The sequence below is a fragment of the Canis lupus genome, chromosome 3, assembly GCF_011100685.1.
Source record: "Canis lupus familiaris isolate Mischka breed German Shepherd chromosome 3, alternate assembly UU_Cfam_GSD_1.0, whole genome shotgun sequence".
NCBI classification, from domain to species: domain Eukaryota; kingdom Metazoa; phylum Chordata; class Mammalia; order Carnivora; family Canidae; genus Canis; species Canis lupus.
The window spans coordinates 643242-667746 of NC_049224.1; the positions used below are offsets into that span (position 1 = coordinate 643242).

At 53.5% G+C, this 24505-nt stretch overlaps 1 protein-coding gene across 1 annotated transcript in view; it reads left to right on the forward strand.

The window, feature by feature from the left end:
* The window catches only part of EPB41L4A (erythrocyte membrane protein band 4.1 like 4A), a 180509-nt gene that overhangs the window by 139581 nt on the left and 16423 nt on the right, over positions 1-24505 (forward strand). Inside the window, exons 13-18 of the mRNA XM_038532143.1 lie at positions 1338-1428; positions 4097-4180; positions 4965-5075; positions 10544-10591; positions 12103-12180; positions 20050-20169. Coding sequence (XP_038388071.1) covers positions 1338-1428; positions 4097-4180; positions 4965-5075; positions 10544-10591; positions 12103-12180; positions 20050-20169 — 532 coding nt within the window. The remainder of the gene's footprint in view (positions 1-1337; positions 1429-4096; positions 4181-4964; positions 5076-10543; positions 10592-12102; positions 12181-20049; positions 20170-24505) is intronic.

The following is a 24505-nucleotide window of genomic DNA, read 5'->3' on the forward strand; positions in this document are numbered from 1 at the left end:
CAAAATATACGTCTTATCTCACTTAATGTTGCATATTTATCTCCTTGCCCGGGATAATTAAATTAAAGGCATGTAAATTAAAAGCATGGGCAACATTTAAATAATACCAGAAATTTGGGCAGCCCCGGTGGCCCAGGGCTTTGGCACCGCCTTTGGCCCAGGGCGTGACCCTGGAGACCCAGGATCGAGTCTCGCCTCGGGCTCCCTGCATGGAGCCTGCTTCTCCCGCTGCCTGTGTCTCTGCCCCTCTCTCTCTCTCTCTCTATCTCTCTCTCTCTCGCTGTCTGTCATGAATAAATAAAAGCTTTAAAAAAATAATAATGCCAGAAATGTAGTCTGGGCTGACACGTGTCAAACTGAGAGCCACACGTTTCCGAGGCTCGGCTGCCATTTGAACGCAAAGTGTTTCTGTGCCTGAGAATCCGTGTGCGTTCGTCGCCGAGTCTCGCGCCACGGGGATGAGCTCAGGGACGGCTTCCAGAGCAGGCAGAGAGGGCTCTGCGCCGAGGCCCCTGCCGAGCTGAGGGCGGGCTCGCGGCGGGGGCCTCAGAGGGGCAGCAGCGCGCACCGCCCCGCCCGGGAGCCGAGCGCCCCCGGCCCACGCTCACGGCCGCGCGGTGTGGACGGCGCGGCTGGGCGGGGCCTCCGGGCCCGGGGTGTTGCTGGCGCGACGTCCTGGGAGCGCGCGCGGGTCCTCGGTCCGGTCCGCACAGCCGTCCTGGGGGCTGCGGGCGCTCCCCGGGGCGGCCAGGCCGCGTTCCCGCGCGTCCGCGCACAGGTGCGGGGTCTGGGGGGACCCGGTGCGGACGCGTCTGCGACTCCCGTCGTGTGGAGCTCCTGGTCCGGCGGGCGGGGCGGGGTCGCCGTGCCCGGGCGCCCCTCGTCTCACAGGGGGCCCCCGCGTGGGTTCCGTGAAGCGGACGCGTGATCCACGCTGCTCTGTTGCCCGGACGGAACGACACTGGCCCCGTGTCGAGGCCGCCGCGAGGGGAGCGGCTGCCATAGTGCCCGGGCCGCCGCGGCTCGCTCCTGAGCGCGGGGCCGGGGGTGCGGGGCGGGGGCTCCTCCGGCGGGGCGGGGGCCCCTGCGGGAGGGAGGGAGGGAGGCCGCCCCTCAGGGCCGCCGTCGGAGCCCGGTGCCAGGGGCGGCGCCGCAGCTGTGGGCCTAGCGCGGGGTCTCCAGGGCCCGTGGGGAGAGGGGAGGGGGGAGGAGGGGGAAGGGAGGGGGAGGGGAGGGGGGAGGAGGGGCCCACCCGCTGGCGGTCGCCTGCAAGCCACGGCTGCTCTGCGCGAGTTCACCGAGTTCACCGCTGTGCCCCCCTGCCCCCTCGCTGCTAGGACCGCAGGGCGCCTCCCCGGGGCCGGCAGACGCGGAGGACGGAGGAAGCGGAGGAGCCGCCAGGATTCTTGCACCTTCACCAGTGAAAAGGTCAGTGGGCGCGCAGGTGGCGCAGCAGGCGCCCTCCACGCCCTCCGCGTCCCCTCAGGCCGCCCCTCACATCCCCCCTCAGATCCCTCCTCAGGACCCCCCTCAGGTCCCTTCTCAGGTCCCCTCTCACGTCCTCTCTCAGGCCCCCTCTCAGGTCCCCTCAGGCCCCCTCAGGCCACCTCTCAGGCCCCCTCTCACGTCCCCTCTCTGGCCCCCCCCTCAGGCCCCCTCTCACGTCCCCTCTCACGTCCCCTCTCATGCCCCCTCTCAGGTCCCCTCAGGTCCCCTGTCACACCCCCTCTCACATCCCCTCTCACGTCCCCTCTCTGGCCCCCCCCTCAGGCCCCCTCTCACGTCCTGTCTCATGTCCCCTCTCTGGCCCTCCCCTCAGGCCCCCTCTCACGTCCCCTCTCTGGCCCCCCCCTCAGGCCACCTCTCAGGTCCCCTCTCAGGTCCCCTCTCACATCCCCTCTCACGTCCCCTCTCACGTCCCCTCTCTGGCCCCCCTCCCTCAGGCCCCCCTCATGTCCCCTCTCAGGTCCCCAAGCACCCTGAACGGCTGCCTCTGGGGGAGGAGGCCTCACAGGCCCACCTGCCGCCCGAGGGGCCCAGACCCAGGAGCTCCAGGCTGGCACTGAGGGTGCTGCCGGTGACCCCAAGGGCACCGGCAGCAACCCGGGGCCTCGGGGGATGCCGCCCGCTGGCACACCCGCTGACCCAGCCTCCCCGGCCTCCCCGGTGTCACCAGGTCGTGCCCATACACGCGTGGCCCTGGTCACGTCAGCCACGGCAGCGCCTGTGTTTACCCCATCAGGCTCGGGGCAGCGCTTGGGGCCCCACGGCGGCCTCTTACTCACCGGGAGGTGAGCAGGTGACACCCCGCAGTGACCATGTTCCAGGCCAGGACTTCGGCGCTGCTGCTGTCACCTGCTCCCCATGCCGCGGTCGGCGGCGGCATCCTCCTGGATTGGGCTGCGTGGACAGACACAGCCTGGCACCTCCTGCAGATGGTTCGGGGTGCACGGTTCCGAGGGATCCGCCTGCGCTGCCCCCTGTCCAGCTCCGGGTGGCCCCTTCCGGGTTCACTCACGGGCGGCCTTCGCCTCTGCGCTCCCTTTGGTGGCCCCCTGGCCACCCCAGTCCCAGCACAGCGGCCCGTGTGTGGTAGGGGGTGCTCAGTCCCCCCGCTGCCGTCTGGCTGATGGGGGGGTGCCCGAGGGGCCTGGGGCTCCCCACTCAGGCTCAGGGCGCAGGCGGCACCTCCGACCTCACCTGTCCCTGGTTCCCCTCTCATCTGCTGCCCAGTGTCTCCACCCCCGTCTTCCTTTCCCTTTTCCTTTCTGAAGGAAAACACACGCTTAAATTAAACACACGCTTTCTACTGCCCTGTTGCGTGTCCCCCATACTTATTACCTCTTCTTATTTCACAAGAAAGATATTACTTGGGGCGTTTGATCTCCGAAAGGTCAAGTTTAGTCAAGTAACGCGAGTCAAAAACTAAGACGTGACCCTGCCCTATGCCAGTGCGAGGAGTCGGGGCCCTTGTCAGGTCCGTGGTTCTGTGGGCGCGTAGGAATCCCTGTACGGGTGCAGGACGCCGGGATACGGCCTGTGTGCCCCTGTGGGAAGTGGCCTCACTGCTTGCCCTCTGCCCCTTGGTCGGCTGCTGTGAAGAGCCCTGCTACGACCACGTGCGAGGACAGTCTCTAGAGGATGCTTCAGAAGCCAGGGTTAGACGTGGTTGGAAAGTCCCGTCGCTCCGCCTTGTCCTCAGGCTGCAACTCGGTGGACGTGAGGGGTGATGCGCCTCCCGCCCCCACGGCTGTCCCTTCCTCTGCATCTCTGTGTGTCCAAAGCAGTTCGTTGGGGTCCAGTAGCAGCCCAGTCACATTGACCTTCTAGTGCAGAAAGATGATACTGGGTCAGGAAGCAGCACTTGGAAGTCGTTCTGGTTTGGAAGATGAGCCAAGACTGGCAGGCGCTGGGGGCCTGGAAAGGTGGCCTTGGGTCGCCTGTGCAGAGCTGACCCGCCTGCAGGGACTTAGGCCCAAGTCCAGAGGGAGCCAGCCTCAGGAGCTGCCCTTCCGTGTCTGCGTTCTTCTCTTCCTGCCTCAACACTTGCTGTTCTTTCCTGTCCCACACAGCGGAACTCTCTCCAATGTTTGTTTTCTTTCTTTTTTTTAGAAGATATTTATTTATTTATTTATTTATTTATTTATTTATTTATTTATTTATGAGAGACACACAGAGAGAGGCGGAGACACAGGCAGAGGGAGGAGCAGGCTCCATGCAGGAAGCCTGACGTGGGACTCGATCCCAGAACCCTGGGGTCATGCCCTGAGCCAAGGGCAGACACCCAACCACGGAGCCCACCGGGCTCCCCTCTGTTCAAAGTTTCTTAACAACAGATGACCTGGCTTTTGTTGACTGAAAGCAATAAAACTAGAAAAAAGAAGGTGGAGGGGAGCCCAAAAGTACTTGCTGGAGACGTGGAATGTCTTCAGGCAGCCCCTTCGTGCTCTCTGTGGAATGAGCCACGGGTATAAATAAAAACGTGTTCTTAAGACATGTGTTCAACGGTTTCGTGGAAGAAGTAAACATGTGAGTTAACTTTTATTCTCTAGGTGATTTATTTACCATGTTTTTTGTTTCCTCTTTTGAATTAAAGCTTTAAGAAAGCAAAGAATGAAAACAGCCCTGATGCCCAAAGAAGCAAATCTCAGGTGCCGTGGGACGAAAATGGGCCCCAGAGGTAAGGAGCAGGGAGTGTCTCTGTAAAGGAGAGGAGAGAAGCAGGATGTGTGAGTGCCATGCGTAGGGAGTGGCATCCACATGCCGTTGCAGGAAGCGGTGCCACCGTGGGCCAGATGGTCAGCTCCCCACTTCCTGGGCCCAGGCCCTCGGAGTCAGAGTGCTTGGGATGTACCCTGCGTGAGGCTGGGGAGGGACGCTGCCAGGCCAGGTCTCGGGCTGAGACTGTCTAGGCCTGGGCAGGACCCGTTGATGGCGACCCCGCTGCTCTAGGGCTCTGAAAAGCTTCTCCTGGATAGTGGCTCCAGAAGAACATCCTCATATGTAGTTTCTCCACGTCCACACCCGCAGACCAGTGCAGACTCGCCTTACCCGTGGTGGCGCGGGGTATGGCGACTACAGACACGACATCTCAGGGCTTCAGATCCTGAGTCCTCCCCTTCACAGCCGCCTTACTTGGGCCCCCAGCTAAGCGTCCCCGATTTCTGCGTGCTTTCTGGTCACGCGGCTGGGTGATGGCACCTCGGGGCCTGCCCGTAGTGTGGAGGTGTGCCCGGAGGAGGCAGCTTTGTCACCAACGCAGATCGTCGTCATGGCCATCATTGGTGTGCTCCGGCCATCGGAGGTCAGTGACAGGCCCGTCCCCAAAGATAATGACTCAGGATCTGATTCGCCAGACCTCACCCCCTCTTCTTCAGTAGCTCCCCATCTCTGGCAGCAGGAACACCTAGGGGCCTGTCCCGCCAGGCCCTGCGATGTCACTGACCATCCCTCTTCTGCTGCAGTGGCCTCTACAACTCCCCTGGGGACCGCGTGAAATCCCCGAAGTTCCCGTCCGCACGCCGCCGGAACCCGTCCTGCGGGAGCGATGACTCCGTGCAGCCGACGAGGAGGAGGTGAGCTGAACATTGCCCCTTGGTTTTGCATTTTCAGCAAGAGCACCGAGTCCCGGGCACATTTTTGTGTTGAGTTATCCTCAGAATATCGTGCCTGTCCTCCCAAGATCACAGATGATTTTTTTTCTTGGGGGGGGGGTAGCAGATAAAATGAGCTAGAGATCCCAAAGGATTTCTCTTTAGACAGCCTGGGTTTCAGAGAACTTCATAAAATACTGGTCGGAAACTTGCTTTTTGTACAACAACGAAGACCGATGAGCTAAAGGTCCTGCATTACGTCTGTATCTTTAACGACGTCTGTTGTGTTGTCTGTGCAATGTGACATACGTGATACACATCTGGGTGTATTTTTACATATAGAAGATGGTGACTGTCGTGACCCGAGAGGACGAGCTTACAGGTGAACCTTAGCTGAGGCTTTAGCGCCCTGTTCTCCAAAAGGATGTCGTACGAACTTGAGTAAAACCCCTTTGAAAACACAGGGAAATGGGTCCTGTTACGTTGACCCAGCAGGTCAAGTGGTTTTCCTGGTTATATCTGCACAGACTTAAGATAACAAAAGAAAACAGTCTACGTCTAGGAGTTCTGGGTTCTCAGAAGAGTGGGTCGGGCAGCATGGCAGGTGCCAGAGAAGACCCGGAAATCCTGCAGGTGAATTCCGTCCACTCCTCCGTCCCGAGGGCTGTGCTGCCTGGGGACCTTCACGGGCAGCATGACATTTATGGTGTCCTCAGGTGCCATTAGCCCCCGCCCTCCTGTCCCCTCCGCCCCTGTGGACACGTGCTCCCTGGTCTCTCCCTGTTTCATGTTGTTTGGCTTCTGCCAATTTCTGGAGTCTCGACCCTGGCTTTCTCAGACCAGCCCCCATGTCCCCAAGGTCCTCTGATGATGGTGCAGGACAGAGGTCAGTGACCCCATCCCCTCATAGGTCTGAAGGGGCAGCTCCGTCTTGACCCCCTCAGACATGATAATAGTTGACACTCCCCGTGTTCCAAGTGCTGAGGCACCAGAGGCAGGGAGGTGCCCCAGGGTCTGGGTGCCATCTGCCCCTGGGCTGGGGGATCAAGGCTGTCCCTGCCTCTGGGCTGGCCCTGCCAGCGTTGCTGCAGGTACCACCCTGTTGCAAGGACTCCCGCTGCTGCCGCTGGGGGCCCCTGCGCTCAGCCGTGCACAGTGGGTGCCGCAAGGGTGTCAGCAGCCAGATTGAGACCTGGAGGCAGGAGGAAAGGGGGCAGCTGAGCGCCTCTAGAGGTGCAGCCCCGCTGGCAAAGGGGCCTGAGAGCAGGTTGTCAGGCTTCAGGCTTGAAGGAATAGGGGAGATGACTGATGGGTTGGGATGGGGCCGAGTACCAGTGGAGAACAGGGACTGGGCGGCGGGGCAGATACGCAGGTGACGGCCCCTCACGGTTGGATCCAGACCTGTACGTCTGTAGAAGGCAGGGATAGTGAGTCATTAGATAAAGGAGGCGAAGAGGTTTCCACTCAAGGAGTGGTCCAACCTGGACGGCCCCCGACAGCCAGAAAGGCCCCTAGGAATTCCTTACAGTGACCCTGTGCGTGTGCGGAGGGGGTGTGGGCAGCGGCAGTCGCTGGGTCCAAGGGTCTGGCACTGCCTCATTACTGCTGAGTAGGTTTATCTTTCGTCCACTAGTCTTTCGTCCCTCGTCACTAGTGTATCCTGATAGCTACCCCCAAATACAGTAACTGCCCATGTTGAGCAGATCGTCATCTTGATGTTAATATACTTGGAAATGAATTTATCAAGTTTTGCTAAAATACACTAAAATTCACATTATTTTTTCCCGACCTAAATGCTCAAAACGGTTTGGAGCCTGTATATTCTGAAATCTAGAGGTAACGCTTCTATGTTGAGATGCTGCTGTCTCTTGCTTCCTGTGAAACACAGCGAGAGATTGTGCAGAGTGCCTACGGGACCTTGACTGCACAGTCCAGGGGAAGAGAACCTTTGTGTCCCCGTAGCCATGGAGCTGTCCATCTGCATATGTGCGTCCCTTGATGTCACAAGTTCCTGAGCGTGCGTGTTTGGGAGGCATAGCCTTCGCCCCATGCAGCAAGGAAGCGTTAACGCTCGTGCTCTGCTCATCTCCGCTGAGAGCGCCCCGAGCGCCCTGCCTGGGCAGTCTTGCTTTATCTTCTTGTATGAATCCTACAAAAGCACACATGCTTATATAACTTTTATATATTTCTAGGGAGTTACGTGGTGCTTAGGGGCGTAAGAAAAAGCTTTTGCTGAAAGCTAACAGGTATACAGAAAAGCACGTGTATCCCAAGAATAGCTGCTTGATGACTTTGCCACCCAAGCACCTGTACAGGCAGCACAATTGTGGGAAGCTTTGTTGAGGAAAAGGCGCTCGGGGGCTGGATGCTTGCGCTGGCATATGAGGCGGACCGGTGAAGACAGGTGCAGGAGCCAGCGCATGCAGAGACCTGGGGATGGGAGGGAGCTGGAACGTTCACGAGAAACGCTTCTCAGGACACCTGAGCCTTGTTGAGGATTTGGGTTGTCAGACTCAGTAGGTTTTAGAAGAGGGACTGGTTGCAAGATCGCATTTGTGTTGTGTGAAGAGGAGCCTTACCGTCCTGTGGAGAAAAGGTGGAAGAAGGCCGCAGTGGAAACAGGGACCAGCCAGCGGCTGCCATGTGAGTCCTGGCAAAGGCTCATGGGAGCTTGGGCCATGGAGATGATTTCAAGGTGGGGATTTAAGGAAGTGGGTGGTGGTAAGACCCGTTGGGAGGTAACAGCAATAGGACTGGGAGGTTTGAGAAGACGGGAGGAGGAGGGACTGGAGGGACTGACGTCAGGAATGAAATCCATCCAGACTTGAAGTGTGATGTGCTGAAACGGGAACCCCTGGGGCATCACAGGCCGGGAAGGGACAGCGGTGAGTATGGTTCTGGGCATGTTGCATCTGTGGCATTGTGGAGAAGCCCACGTGCGGGATTCACAGGGACTGTTGGCTGTAAGTCTGGCTCTTGGCTAAAATGCAAATATCTCAAGGCTGTAAGTGAACCAATGAGACCACGATGAGGCAGGAGAGAGAGTATAGATGGGGTGCAAAGACCAGGCCATGATGGAGCTGGGGAAACGCCAGCATTTCTTGGGCCTCCGCTGAAGACAGTTACCTTCGGAGGAAGTTACTTCCAGAGGAAAGAGACGGAGAAGTTGTGGCCATAGGAAGACTCAGGAGAGCTCCCTTCCCTCCTCACCCCTGAGCGGGAAGCCAGGTCTGGGTCTCCGAGAATCGCAGCGTAAAAAACACGGATCCAAGAGAAGAGACACGCACATACCAACTTTGCAAGGATCCTCCATGGAAGCGGTTGACACCGTGCATGGCCCTCTGTTCCAACCTCTGCAGTGAAACCGTCGGGTAATATTCTTGCACCATCCAGAGACTCCAGGCTTTTTAATGCCTACGTCTTTTTTTTTTAAGATTTTATTTATTTATTCATGATTGAGAGAGAGAGAGAGAGAGACACACAGGCAGATGGAGAAACAGGCTCCATGCCAGGAGCCCAATGCAGGACCTGATCCCGGGACTCCAGGATCGTGCCCTGGGCCAAAGGCAGGCACCAAACCACTGAGCCACCCAGGGATCCTAGTGCCTACATCTTAAATATGAAGAGAGAGCCGTAGCCACTGGGCATTTGAACATAGCTTCTATGTTTGGGAAGACAGAGGTTGAAACACACAGCAGCAGTCATGTTGTACCCACAGGAATAGAAACGATGCAAGAAAGAAAAAATGTCTTAAAAGTACAATGATCTTGAGAAAGAAAATCTGAAAAAGAGGCGAACAAGCAGGAATTCTTAGACTTCAAATCCCAGTGGTGGAATTTAAGATAAATCAGTAGAAGGTTTGGAAGGTAAATTTAAGGAGATCACCCCTAAAGTAGAACAAAAATAAAACAGGTACATGGACGTGAGGATAAACAGTGATCAAACCTGGATATCAAACGTCCGAGTAATCAAATTGCTAAGAAAATGCAGATGAGGAAACTGTTAAAGGCATAACATAAGAAAATATCCCAGAGCAAATGATCAAATGTCATAGAAGCACTCGGCGTAGCGAGATCCGTTATTACGTCTCAAAACATCATAGGTTAAGAGAATTTTTACTACTCCGAGGAGTGAGGGAGGAGCATGAGGACAGAAGTTCATGGTGCACCGGGGTCGACGAGTCAGGAGGATGGCAGGGCTCCCTGGCAGCAGTGCCAGTGCAGATGGTGAGCACTGCCTTCAAAACGCTGAGGGGAGACCCTCTTCAATTCAGGATTCTAAGCCCAGAAAAACGGTAATTACAGGTGCCAAAATTATTTTGGGGAGTCCCAGCTCCCAAAGAAGAAAAGATAAATAAAATACCTGCTGGGCAGACCTTCTGTGTTAGTAAGTGGAAGATGCGTCCCTCCAAACCGGGACCCACGGTCATGAGGCCTGCAGGTACAGGCTCCGTTTGCAGAGAAGCAGCAGGAACCTCCTGGAGCTTAGAGAAGGGAGTGATGGCAGTGCCGGCACACGCAGCGGGGCTCGGGCTTGGGGCAGACGGTCCGGATGTGGGCGGGAGTGCTTGGGCGCGGGGAGAGGTCGGGGAGCTCATCGCATACCCAGCCAGGAGGCTTTTCGCAGTTCTGAGAGTTTGGATGAAGACTTGGGGTAAGAACAAGGAAAGGAAGTGACTTACGGGTATGTGGAAAAGTCGACAGTTATCATCTCTCAGAAAATCGTAAAACTGCAGAGGATGGAATTCCATTGTTTTTTTGTTTGTTTTTTAAATTCAGTTTGCTGGCAGATAGTGTGACACCCGGTGCTTGTGCCATCACGTGCCCTCTTTGCCCCCCCCCCAAGGACTGTGGGTGTCCGTGCACTCGGCTCATTCTCAGGGACGGAGACTCCCTGGAAGCTCGGGCTCTGCACAGGGAGTCACTGTCGCCATCCGGCCCCCTGGTCCGAGCAGCAGCTAGGCTCCCCGGGCGGTCGGCCCCACCAGGAGGCCCCATCGCAGCCGCTCGGGTGTGGACAGAGCCACAGACCCACGTTGGAAAGCTATGGGCTGCTGGGCTGTTGTGCGGAAGTGACTGGAGTCACAGTTGAGGGATCCGGAGGCCAGAGGGTCAGAGACGGCATCTGCAAGGGCAGCAGTGACAGGTCACGGCAGGCCTGACCCAGCGGGGCTGCAGCCCAGGGACGGCGCACAGCCCACGGCTGGCTGCATGGCCCCCCCAGACACATGCGCCATCGTCGATGGGCCACCTGCGGCCCCCCTGGCTCCTGGCTCCCGGAGGCCAGTTGGTGTCATGCCCCCCCCGCCCCGACCGGGTGTGCTGTGTGATGCACGTGGGGCCACAGATGACGCACGTTAACTGAAGGGAGACTCCCCTCGCTGTGCTGTCCTCAGCCCCCTGGTGGTTTCCCGTTTCCTTTAACATCTCCATTTACTCTGTTTTCTGCAGGAAGGCCCAGAACAGTGGCGAAGACTCGGATCTAAAGCAGAGGAGGAGGTGAGAAAAATCGTAATGAGAAAAACGGGAGGAGGGTCAGGGAGCGGGAGGCAGGCTAGCGCTCCTCAGACTGGAAGCAGGAGTGGGGACTTTGGTGCTTTACTGACACTTTCAGGTCAATATAAAAGAAATCCGCGTTTTCTGATCGTGCAGGTGGTCGTCAGCCTTCCTCCGTAGCGTCCTTAGCGATTTCTCCTTCTTTCTGCGTCCATGTAGCCCAGGGGGCCGCGGGGGGTTACCTGTCCCCGTCAGGCTGCTCGGGGGCATGCTGCACTGGAGCCACGACCACCCTGAGGAGTAAGGGCGCTGGCTGAGCAGGGTGCCCCCCGGGGCCGCCAGGTGGCAGCGGCGTGGCCCTTCCCATCCCAGTAGGGGTGAGGCACAGTGCGGGAGCCCTGGGGCTTCCCTCTCTCAGGGTCCCCTCCCCGGGCTTGTAGGGATGGAGGTAGGGGGAGGTGGGAGGAGGTGGGAGGAGGTGGGAGGAGGTGGGAGGAGGTGGGAGGAGGTGGGAGGAGGTGGGAGCTCCCCCCCCCACACACACAGATGGTTCTGGAACAGCAGCATCCTTCCGCGTCTGTGCATCAGGAAAGCCAGTCGCAGGATGTGGTTCAGGGGAGGGAAGTGAGCTGCCCCCTGTTGGACAGCTGGTGTGGCCGCGTGTGCTACACCGGGTCGGGGCTCCGCGTGTGACAGAGCCACCGGGAGTCTGCATCTGTGTTCCTTGGGGGAGCCTGGGACGTTGGCCCTCATCTGCTGTCACGGGTCACAGGCTCACTTGGGTGTGTGACCGCCTCAATGTGGTGGGGGGTGGCTCCAGCTCCTGAGGTCGGGGTTGGGGGCTCCCCAGGTCAGGGTCACAGGCTCCCCATGTCGGGGTCAGCGGCTCCTCAGGCCGGGGTCAGTGGCTCCCCAGGCCAGGGACAGCGGCTCTCCAGGTCGGGGTCAGGGGCTTCCCATGTCGGGGTCGCAGGCTCCCCAGGTCGGAGTCAGTGGGATCCCCAGGTTGGGGCCAGTGGCTCCCTAGGTTGGGGTCAGCAGCTCCCCAGGTCAGTGTCACGGGCTCCCCAGGTCAGGGTCATGGGGTCCCTAGGTCGGGGTCACAGCCTCCCCAGGTCGGGGTCACAGGGCTCCCCAGGTCAGGGTCAGCAGCTCCCCAGGTCGGGGCCAGCGGCTCCCTAGGTCGGGGTCGGCAGCTCCCCAGGTCGAGGTCACGGGCTCCCCAGGTAGGAGTCATGGGGTCCCCAGGTCGGGTCAGTGGCTCCCCCGTTTGGGGTCACAGGGTCCCTAGGTCAGGGTCACAGGGTCCCTAGGTCAGGGTCACAGGCTCCCAGGTCGGGGTCAGCAGCTCCCCAGGTCAGGGTCATGGGCTCCCCAGGTCGGGGTCACAGGCTCCCAGGTCGGGGTCACTGGTGTCACTGCAGGGCTCATCCTGATGAACTGTCGCGAGCCTCCCTGAAGTGTTTCCATTTGTCATAAACGTGGGCTTTTTCCTTTGTGTGTCCCGTGTGCAGGTCCCGTTCTCGCTGCAACACGAGCAGCGGCAGCGAGTCCGAGAGCTCCCACAGAGAGCACCGGAAGAAGCGACACAGGTAAGGCCCGGGCCGCGCGGGGTTCAGCCCCACTGTCTGCTCTGAGTCTGCGGGGCCTGGAGCCCGGGGTCGGGGAGCCATAGCTTGCACAACTCAGGTTCTGGCCCCGATAACGAGATGATTAAATAACTTGACGGTGAGGGTCCTTTCTTGTTAATTAAAAAGATCTGTATTTAGGGACAACGTGCAGGGAATCTGTGTGGGGATGGTAAGAATTTGACCATTTCTTGACGGATTTCTCCCTGAACCGTCTTTGTATGGGACGGTACCGTGTTGTGTCCAGCCAAAGTGGGAGACCCGTGGCATCGGGTTTCGTGTTGCGCCTCATACGTGTACATGAACATACGTGTCTACGTTCACGTCCGGCACATACATGGGGACACGCGGGTGGCTCCTGTCATCAAGACTCATTCTTTAGGGCTCGGCCTTGAGAGCTTGGTATGCGACCGGCTTTAGCGATGACAACACGGCCATCAGCTCTCCGTACTCCCCAAGTATTTAACTCAAGAAGCAGCGCCATGTAGGAGGGGCACGGGGGTGCCGGCTGCCTCCGTGTCTGGCTGGGGGTTTCAGCCGGAGGCACGTCTGCCGTGCCCCGCCCCCCCCCCCCCCCCCCCCCCCCCCCCCCACCAAGGATGCGGGGCAATGTCCTGAGACGTTTTTGATCGTCCCGGTTGGGCAGGGGGCCGCCGTCAGCCCGGGTGCTGCAGAGGACAGCACCTCCCCGACCAAGGCGTCGGCAGCCACCACCACCCCCGGGGGCAGCCTGGCCCGCTTGCTGTATTTTTCTGGGTCCTTCCCTGTCTGTAAAACGAGGTGGTCAGCTGGCGTGACCCAGGGTCCTATGGCTGCTGCAGCCCTCATCCTTGGCACATGCTGGGCCCTGTGGGGAGGCCTGGGCAACAGGAGCGCAGACGCCATGTAGGGGTCATCTCCTTGGGAAGTGTTCTCTGTGGAGCCCAGTTAGGGGCCGGGGTCACCTCAGGCGCCCCGCCCAAGGCACGGTGACCTGCAGGAAGATCCCTCGGTGCCCCCTCCTCCTCTCACGGATGCCGTGCCCGCTTCAATGACACAGACAAAGCCAAGAGTGGGTAACAGATTCTCCTCCTATCTAGAAAAGTGTGACTGTAGGTAAGCACGTCCTCTCCGGCCTTTGGGTCCAGAGCTTTAGGGGCTACATGCATGAGGGCCCTGTTGTTGGCTGTGTGCTCACACTTGCTCCCGTTCCACATGGTCCCCATGGCCAGACGCCCCCCTGCTCCCGTTCCACGCCATCCCTGCAGCCAGACAACCCTTGCGCCCTGTTCCACGTGGTCCCCGTGGCCAGACGCCCCCTGCGCCCTGTTCCATGTGGTCCCTGTGGCCAGATGCCCCCTGCTCTCATTCCACACCATCCCTGTGGCCAGACAACCCCTGCGCCCATTCCATGCAGTCCCACAGCCAGACGACCCCTGCGTGCCCCATTCCACATAGTCCCCGTGGCCGGACGACCCCTGCATCCTGTTCTACGCTCTCCCCATGGCCAGAGGACCCCTGTGCACTCCATTCCACACGGTCCCTGTGGCTGGATGGCCCCTGTGCCCCCTTCCATGTGGTGCTCATGGCCGGATGACTCCTGTGCCCCGTTCCATGCTGTCCCCGCAGCCAGACGGCTCGGCCTCCTCTGCTGCCTGGTGAGCCATTAATGTCTGTCTTCACACCTTCCATCCTAGTTGTTCTTCCTTTACTGTTTCTACAATCTGGACGACTACCCTACGGTTTTCTAAGTTTACAGGTTTGAAAGGACAGTTTTTCATTTTCTTTTTTATAACGAGCTGGGAGTTGCAGCACCCTTTGCTGTCGTGACATCTAAGATGACAAAGGCTCATTCTCCCGTTGCAGCCCTGCCCGTATCTTCATCTTCATCCCTGTCCTCCTGCCTCCCTTTTATATCTTTGTCACGTTGTTTCTCGTCACTCAGTTCCTTTCTTTTTTTTTCTTAGCTTCTCTCCACTCTTTCCTACTTTTTCTTGTCTTCTTTGAGTTCTGCCTCCATTTAGGAGCCAGAGAAACATCAGAAAAAACTCCCAAGGATGTGGGTCAGGGCCTCCGTTCTGTTGTGTCCTGGTATTTGACCTTGGGCAACTCTTGAAACTGCTCTATTTATTTTTAACATTTTGTTTATTTATTCATGAGAGACTGAGAGAGAGGCAGAGACACAGGCAGAGAGAGAAGCAGGCTCCACGAGGGAGCCCGACGTGGGACTTGATCCCAGGACCCTGGGGTCATGCTATAAACCAAAGGCAGATGCTCAACCGCAGAGCCACCCGGGTGCCCCTTGAAACTGCTTTAGTCCTGAGCGTGCTCATCCTTAAGGTGGGGTGTACGCTGACCTCTGTTGTCTGGGGGGTCATGGTAAAGCTCACTTGAAACCTAGAAAGTGAGAGCACTTGACAATGGAACCACGTGGTCTGACACTTGGCCTTGAAGTCGGGCCTCTTCTGGGCCTTTCCCCCCTTGCCTCCACCCTTGCCAGCTCCTTCACTTTCCTGTCGTCTCCTCTTCCTTGCTCCCACCTCCCTGCCTTTACAGACTTGGTTTTTCGACCAGGCCTCCTTATTCTCTGATTCGTCAGCAGGTTCTCTTAGAGGGTTCAGGAAATTGTAGGTAAACTTCTCTGTTTCCAAGTATAGGACTTTCTGGTAACAGGGTCTGTGGCCCCAAACATTTATATGGTGGTTGTTACGATCGAAAGAGTGAAGGATGGATGGATTCTGGGAGATGAAGTTGAGCATCCAGGTCACTGGTAGGATTAACCAGTAAAATGCTTCGGTTTTCTTTGGAGATGATTTACGTTGCTCTGCTGATTTGTGAAGCAGTCGGTCCTACTAAGTTCATCAACTTGGGAACCTCCCAAATACAAGGCAGTATGGAGCTAATGGGCTGTGTGAATATGCGATTATGTCCATTTTCACCAGTGAGAATTTTGGTCAGAAGGCCAGCCCATGTCCCTGGGTCTGAGCCTGTGGGCCTGGCTCTGGACGCGTCCAGGGTCTACGTTCACAGAGAACCAAGGGAGGAGTCAGATCTGAGTGAAACCTTTCACAAGCCAAGATTCCCCTTAAAATGCCTTGGGCTTAATAAAATACCCTTTACATTCAAAGAAATGAGGCTGCAAAATATCCTTTGTGCTATTGATGAAAACAGGCAGTTGGGCCATGAGTGCTCGCTGGCGAGGGCCAGTGGACTGCTAGGTCGTCAGCTTCCATGGGTTGCTAGGCTTGTGGGGCTTTGAGGTGCGGAGATCTGGGCGGGGAGGGGGAAGTTGCCCCGTACTTGGAAGCTGCGCTGCAGCCGGGGGACGGTTACAGCAGCAAGAGAAATGGGAGGCTTCAGGTGGGAGCCGGGAGCCGGCAGAAAGCAGTTGGCAGCAGGACCACTTGGGCCTCTCCCTGCGTTCATCCTGGGGCACGTGCGGCCCAACACGTGAGTTACGTGTGTGGGGTTCTGTGCGTGCGTGTGCACGCATGCGTGTGCACACAATAGAACAGAGCACAGGAGGAGGGAGCCGGCGATGTGACCGTGACCTTCAGGGAAGAGCGGTGTGGCTGGTTGGTCCCCTGGCCGAGTCTTCATTTCCGGGCCGCACAGGGGACGGTGTGCACCCTGCAACCTGGTGAGGCCGGGAGGGCCCCGGAGGCAGACCGTGCCCGCGTGAGTGATGCTATCAGCTCAGTGAGCCCCCAGCCTGCTCCGTGTACCCGGAGCCCCCATACATCTGTGAGTGGGCCCGCCTCCTTCCACAAAAACTCAGCGTTCCTGACGAATCCGTTGTCCCTCAAGTGTTGGTAGCGTTTCTTCCTGCCTCTTAGATGTCTTTAGAATGTACATCTGAATATTGGGGTAAGAGGATTTTAAATATGAAATACATCCCACAGTCTCTCATTTTTTTTTTTTTAAGAGTGGGAAATATCAGAAAGGGAGACAGAACATGAGAGACTCCTAACTCTGGGAAACGAATAAGGGATCGTGGAAGGGGAGGTGGGCAGGGGGTGGGGGTGACTGGGTGACGGGCACTGATGGGGGCACTTGGCGGGATGATCACTGGGTGTTATTTTATATGTTGGCAAAAAAATAAATTTATCAAAAAAAAATATATAAGAGCCGTTAGGTTTCCTTGTGAGCATTCCTTGCCCCGTCCCTGATTTGAGTGGGGGCTGCGAACGAGGTGAAACCTGTGGGTCTGCAGAGGGCAGTTGCTGCAAAGCCGCAGTGTTCACCGTAGTACAGATTGCAAGGGCTCCTGATTTCCACTTGAATAAGTCCGATCAAGAATTAGGTATTGAATGCGGATGATTGAGGGCTTGCAGGGCATAACCAGAGTTGACAGAGATGACGCTAGGAGTACAGAGCTGCAGCCACTGAGCAGTGCTGTCTGATTACTGAGCGAGAGCATCGCAGGCCACAAAATCAAGAAAATAGACTTTGAAGGGAATTTGCACCAGAGGTAGCATATCTTTGTAGGGAGAGCGTAAGGAATAAGTGGAAGAGACAGAAACACTTTTAAGGGCAAATGAGAATAATTTATCGACAGTGTGGGTAGGTTGGGAAAAGCAAATGAATTTCTTGCTTGCTGGTCTTCAGGGAGGAGGTCGACAGATGCCTGGAACCAACGTAAATTTCCCCAGGGAAGAAAAATTACTGAAAAAATAGATGAAAATTGGTTTATAGCAGGCAATCCAGGAATGAACGAGTAGATGAGAAACACAGGTCCACAGTCACTTGGGACCCGCCGGCTTACTCTGAGCGGTGGAGTGGCCGATGAAGCAGTCGTATGCACCGTTGTGCTGGAGCTGAACGGGAGAGGTGGTTTTCAGTGTGTCACACTGGCTTGGAGGTAAAATATAAATAGAGAAAACATAGAGGTGTTTGCTTTATTATTTAAATTCAGTCAACCAACATGCAGTACATCATTCATTTCAGATGACTCAGTGATTCAGCGGTTATATAACACGCAGTGCTCATCATGTCACGTGTCCTCCTTAAGAGAAAACATAGGTTGTTGGTTTTTGGTTTTAGATTTCATTTATTTATTCATGAGAGTCACAGGGAGAGAGGCAGAGACCCAGGCAGAGGGAGAAGCAAGCAGGCTCCATGCAGGAGCCCAATGCAGGACTCGATCCCAGGATCCCGGGGTCAACCCTGGGCTGAAGGCAGACGTTCAACCCCTGAGCTGCCCAGGCGGCCCTTGAGGTTCACTTTAAATGCAACATTTGGAAATGAGCACATCCCTGCTGTAACCGGCAGCGGACTCCTTTTTCCCCCTTGACATTCTCATGCTTACCTGTCCTATGACATTTTGACTTTTTAGAAGGGGTTAATGTTGGTGTTTTCATCCTTCAGAATGTCAGTCCCTACGTCATAATCAAAGTGCAGCAGGAGAGGCGCGAAAAAGCAGCTCTGGCTCTCCCACCCTGGGGATAGGGACACGCAGCAGAGCTGGTATGGGGGCACCCTGTGCTTAACGGTCCGTGTTTCTCTCAGCATAGGATAGTCACTACTGCTTCCTGAGGCTTGAGCACGGTCGTGTTCATTTGTCCCTTCTGCACCCAGTACCTGTGTCTTCTTCGGGGAGTGACTGATGGAATCCCAGGGCCCTAATCCGTGGGGAGTGACTGATGGGGTCCCAGGGCCCTAACCTGTAGGGAGCGACCGAAGGGGCCCCAGGGCCCTAACCCACCAAGAGTGACAGATGGGGTTCCAGGCCCCTAAACCCGCGGGGAGTGACTGACAGGGTCCCAGGGCCCTAAACCCGGGGGGAGTGACCGGAGGGGTCCCAGGGCCCTAATCCACGGGGAGTGACCGACAGGGTCCCAGGGCCCTAAACCCGGGGGGAGTGACCAACAGGGTCCCAGGGCCCTAAACCCAGGAAGAGTGACCGACAGGGTCCCAGGGCCCTAGCCCATGTGGAGTGACCGGCGGGGTCCCAGGGCCCTAACCTGCGGTTCTGGCTGCAGAAACACGCGCGTGCACATGGGGCAGCTTCCAGTGCAACTGCTTGTTTGGGGGAAGGACGAGTCACTGGGACCTCACGGCGTCCGTGTCCTGGCACCACACCTGCTCCCGGTGCCCCAGCCCATGGCGTGGACTTGCCTTCCCGGCCCTCCATGCATGCCGCGGGCTGCAGGCTGACTCCATGAGGCGCTGGGCCGTGGGTCCAGGTGTTCGCGCCACAGCCTCTGGAAAATGAAAGCTTCAGTGAGGAAACAGCTCGAAGGGCTCGGATGGTGTTACAGAGAGGTTCACCCAGCAGCTGCTGTTCCTTTTACTAGGATGCGCGTTGCGTTGTGTTCAGGTTACACGTGGAGGGGCATCTGCAGCCCACCCAGAGCCACGGCCACTCCAGGCGCACCTGTTCCGAGCACAGGTGTCTGCAACCTTGTCTGCCCTTTGCGAAGCGGTCGTGCTCCCGTCGTCGGTTTGGTGCCGATGCCCTCGTGGCTCCACGCTGCTTGCTCACCCCGGAGGGTGGCCCCCTGAGGGGCTCGCGTGGGTCCGAGGTTAAATGTTCAAGCAGCAGGTGTTTGGTTTCCACAAGCGATGCTCCTGGCTCACAGCCGCCTGGTGTGTCCCCTTCCGTCGGGCCTCCAGCGGGCGCCTTCCCTGGTCCTCTGGAACACCTGGCCCCACTGCTCACGGTGGGAGCCACTGTCGCGTGCTCCAGGGACCCCAGCACTGGGCCCCGACGTCACCGTGACACTCAGACTGGGGCGTCGGTACCCAAGAACTGGAAGAGGTCACTTTAAAAGCCCAAATCTGTAGGTTACCTGTAGAAATGAGCGGCTCTGGAAACACTGTCCTGTGAGGTCACACAGCAGTCCCTGACTTCCATCCCTACACCCCCGAGTGCCCTGAGCGCCCAGTGGGCCTGGCAGTGTGCACCACCGTTGGCTTCCTTACTTCTGCTTTTCCTTCTTAAATATGGGAATTAAAGGGGCGCCCGGGCGGCTCAGCGGTTGAGCGCCTATCTTGGGCTCAGGGTGTGACCCCAGGGTTCCAGGATTGAGTCCCCGCATCGGGCTCCCCCCAGGGAGCCTGCTTCTCCCTCTGCCTGGGTCTCTGCCTCTTTCTGTGTCTCTCATGAATAAATAAATAAAATATTTTTTAAAAATGGGAATTATGGGAGGGATCAGTCAGTTCAGCATTGGACTGTTGAGTTCCGCTCACGTCATGACCTCAGGGTGGTGACACCGGGCACAGAGCCTGTGCAGAATTCTCTCTCGCCCCCCTGCTCCTTCTCCCCACCCCCTTCTCAAAAAAAGGGGGGGGGGATTATATATGGCACCTGTTGTCCACGAAAACTCTGACAATTATTGTGAATTCTTAAGAACATTTCAAGTAAGATTACTTACTGTTACTTTGATCAGTATGTTTATTTTTTGATCAGTATGTTTTAAAAGACTTAGTTTCATGATTTAAGATCAACCCTGTAGCAGACTTAACTATGTTTTAAATGAGTTTATTGTTGGACATGCCTATTCTTAGAAAATTGTAAGCCAAAGATAAAAGCCTGAAACTAGTATCTACTTTTGTGTTTTTGTGTTAATATTCTAGCACACATATGTATGCGTGTGTATACCTGCTAGGGATATATTAATACAGTTAATACATTCTAGCTTTAAGTGATTTTAATAAAATCGCTTCTTAAATAATTTTGTTTCTTAATCGCTTTTCAATAACTTATTTAATAATTTCTTAACTTTTTAAATTTTTTATTCATGTATTTTTTTTGATGACTTATTAACTTTTAAAAGCAAGTTTAGGATGAGCTGAAAAATAGAGCACTGCATGTGCGAATGTTAACTTGAGATGAACGGTCTTGTCTTTCAGAATTCGGCAGGAGAACGATATGGTTGATTCAGCGCCTCAGTGGGAAGCTGTATTAAGGAGACAAAAGGAAAAAACTCAGGCAGACCCCAACAACAGACGATCCAGACACAGATCTCGCTCGTAGGTGGACTCTTTTTATACTTTTATTTCAAAACAACACTTGCTGGAAGCAGCATGCAGATCCTAGGGCAGACTGGGCTGTCTCTTGGAGGTCTCCCAAAGTGGTTTTCATTCCACCGTGATTATCCCATCGTCAGTCATATTTACCATCCCATGTTTGTGACGTTCATTAACCGCACCTGAAGCCGTAGACATTGGAGCGTGGCCAAAACAAAATGTCAGGAGCAAGGCTGTCAAGACCAGGTTGGGTTTTGTTTTCAAACAAAGCGTACATTCAGCCAAGTAAGTAGGAACGGTCTTTGTTCTGGAGCCTGGCTGTTGGCAAAAAATACCTGATGCTTCTCTCAATATGAGTCTGTAGAATTCTCTGAAGTCTTGTTGGAGATTGAACCAGATGTGAGTATCTTCCTATTAAATTGCCATTTGTGAGCAGTAGGCAGCGAGTGATTCATTACACCCCGGTGTTGGGATTCGCCTGCACCTTCTGTTGCTAGGCAATGCCATGTTGAGCACAATTACCCCATCGTGATGAGATTGCCAGTCCCCCCAATTAATTTTCTTTTGAGCTGATAAAATTTCTAGGTTTTTTTTTTAATGTGTGCATCATCCAGATTTAGACACCCCCGTCCCCACGCCCCTTCCCAGAGCTTACCTTTTATGTCTGAGATGGGACTAACTACCCATAGCGTTGTGACCCTAGGTGGTTAGAGGTCTGATGTGGCTCAGGGTGTTCGACAGGGTGGTGGGAGGATGCCAAGGGGTGGATGCAGAGACAAATTGTAGGTAGGCAGGGGTAGGGGATGGGGCCCCGGGGAGCCAGGCAACAGGGTGTCAGTTGAGGTCAGGAGGCCAGGAGAGGGCTAGAGGACATGTCCCAGAGCCTGGTGTGGCTCTAAGGGAGGCTTCTCAGTCTTAGACGTCCACTTTTTTAGTTGAAGTTATCCTAGTGTATGTTTCTGCCTTTATCGGTAGCAGGTCCTCGGGAGCTGTGATGTCTGTTTCCTTTCTAACAGTGTCGCGGCGTACCACACCCTTAGAGATGTATCTGTTGCTTCATGAAGTCTTTGTTCTGGAGCCTGATGAGAACCTACAATTTCAAGCAGAAGTGGATACATTTCCCTTTGTCTTGAATACCGCACTTTGAGAGGTTTAGGGCTGGGAGGATCAAGACCTCAGGGTTGACAGTTTGACCAAAAGGCACAGAATCCCAGGATTAGGACGTAGTACACCCATGGGTGAATCTTGCACTTTGACTTTTCCATCACGGGATCTTCTTCTACGAGGGACTTGTGATTCGTGAGGCTCGGTGACCTGACATTAAATCTTAAAAACAGCATTTAGTTCTTCTAATAATTCCTAAAGCATTCTAAACTCCATTAAATACCAGTAATAAATTTCATTTATTAGAAAGGGAAAATAAAATTGAGGAAAAAGTTTTATATATAAATGTTGAAGAAGTAAAAAAAAAAATTCCTGGCGGCAATATGCAAAATTTGATATGATGATACCACTATTTCTGTACCCGTTCTCCTCTTGGTGGACATATGGATGGTTTCCACTCTTTGCTGTTGTGTTAGAAGTTTCTACAATGTTCTGTCCAAGTATATCTGCCACGTATGCACTCTTGTGCCCTGGGATAAATACCTGAGTGGAACTGCTGGGTTAGAGGTATTTCTACCACACTAAGTGTAATAATGAACTACCAAAATGCTTTCCAAGGAGGCTGTATCATTTTACACGCCCACTGGCGATGGACGCGAGTTCTCATTCTGCCCCATTCTTGCAAATACTTAGTTCTATGTTATTTAATTTGTCCCAAGTTAGTCTACTTGGCTTGAAGTGCTATCCTGTTTTGGTTTCAGTGAGCATTTCCCTGATGACTAATGATGTTAACCAGTGCTTTTTGGTTATTCACGTATCTTCCTTTTTAAAGTGTTTAGTTTTTGACCATTGTACTTGAATTGTGTTTTTTTTTAAATTATTATTTATTTGTAGAGTTCTTTATGTAGTCTGGATAGAAGTTCTTTTTCAGAGATGTGTATACTGTGTATTTCTAAGTGTTGTTTTTCCTTTTCACGCATTTAATATTGTTTTTTGATAAGCAGACATTTTAAATTTTGGTGAAGACCAGGATATCGCTTTGTTTTCATTTATACTTAGGGCTTTTTTTACATCTTAAGGAATATTTGCCTACCCCAAGGTCACAAAGATGTTCCCTTACCCTTTTTTAGCAGGTTTATAGATTTTGCTTTTTATTTATGTCTGCCATCCCTCTAGAGTTCATTGTTCAGTAGGTATGAGCGAGAGGTAGATATTGAGAAGTGTTTTCCAGGTAGCTTGTGCAGTATTCCAGGTCCGTTTGTTTAAAAGACTATCTTCATTGAAATGCCTTTGGGCCTCTGTTAAAAATCAATTGACTGCTTAGATGTGGGCCGGTTTTATTTCATTGATCTATTTGTCTATTCCTAAGCTACCATGTTGTCTTGGTTACTGGAGCTTTATAGTAGGACTTGAATCAGGCAGTGTAAATGCTCCAGTGTTGTTTCTTTTTTTATTTTTTTTTATTTTTAAGATTACTTTGGCTATTTTAGGTCTTCTGCAGTTCTATGGGAATTTTTGAATCAGCTTGTTGTATTTTACCAAAAAAAATAATTGAACTCTACACCTAAAACTAGCGACGGACTATATGTTTGCCAATCGAATTTAAATAAAAGATTTTATCCCCGCCCCCCCCCCCCCAAAAAAAAGACTTTAGGCATATGTTGAATCTATAGCTCAGTTTGGAGAAAATCCTTAACCATTTATTTAAGCCTCTTAACATCTTTCAGCAATGTTCCTTGGATTTCAGTACAGAGTTACTGCATTTGTTTTATTACATTTAATCCTAACTGCTTAATATATTTGTTTAAAGATTTTACTTATTTATTCATGAGAGACACAGAGAGAGGCAGAGACACAGGCAGAGGAAGAAGCAGGCTCCATGCAAGAAGCCTGATGTGGGACTCGGTCCCAGGATCCCGGGGTCACACCCTGGGCCTAAGGCAGATGCTCAACCGCTGGGCCACCCAGGCGTCCCTTAATATTTTTAATAGCACTGAACTGTACTTTAAAAATGTTATTTTCCAATTGTTGGTTAGTCGATGGAAACACAGATTATTTTTTATGTTACTATTGTATCTTGCTACCCTGCAATCTTGTAAAATTGATTTCATATCTCCGGAAGCTTTTTAAATTTTTTTCTTAGGATTTTTCACACTTACAATCCTGTTGTTTGTGACCAGAGACCACTCTCCACTATTTCTAATCTCCTTTTTTCTTATTTATATTTTTTCCTCTAATGCACTGGCTAGATCTTCCAGTTCAGTGTTGAATTATGGTGTTGAACACAAGGGGTAAGAACAAAGACCTCCGTCGCTTGTTCTCTTTCTTAGGGGAAAACATTTACTGTCACATTCGGTACGATGCTAGCTGTATGTAACACTGGGGAAGATCCATTCTATTTCTAGTGTAAGAGTTTTTATCATGAATGAGTTTTGAATTTTGTTACAAGCTTTTTCTGCATCGGAAATGACTGTATGTGGTTTTCCTTCTTTATTCTGTTAGTGAGAATTGCAGTGATTCAGTTCTGAAGGATACATCATGGGTTCCTGAGATAAGCCCTCAGAGTCCTGATGTATTAGCCCTTCCCTAGATTGCTGGATGCTATTTGATATTATTTTGTTAAGAAATATTGGTCTGTAATTTTCTTGTATTATCTTTGTTGGGTTTTTGGTAACTGGCTTTTACTGATCATTTAAGATAATTTGGGAAGTGTTCCCTTTTTCTCCACTTTCTGAAAGACTTAATGTAAAAACTTAGCATTATTCCTTCTTTAAGTATTTGATATAATTCACCAGTGAAACCATCTCTGCCTGGAATTTTCTTTATGGAAAGTTTCCAATTACAATCTGTTTCTTGAACAGATACTGATTGATTGAGCTATCCAGATTTTTACTTGTTATGTATAGGTTCAAGAATTTGTTCATTTTATCTAAGTTGTCAAATCTTTAGCAAAAATTAGTTCACAGTAATTCTTTAGTATCTTTTTAACATCTGTTGTAATATCACCTCTTTTATTCCTGATGTGAATAATTTGTGTTTTCTCTTAATTTTCCCCTTAATCTACGTTTTCAGAGAACTAATCTTGGGTTTGCTGATTTTATTTGTTGTCCATTTCATTGATTTCCAGTCTTTATTACTTCCTTCTATTAATTCTCTTTTATTTGTTCTTTTTTCATGTTCTTAAGGTGACACTGATTTTAAACCTTTATCCTTTTTAAATATAAGTATGAAGTTT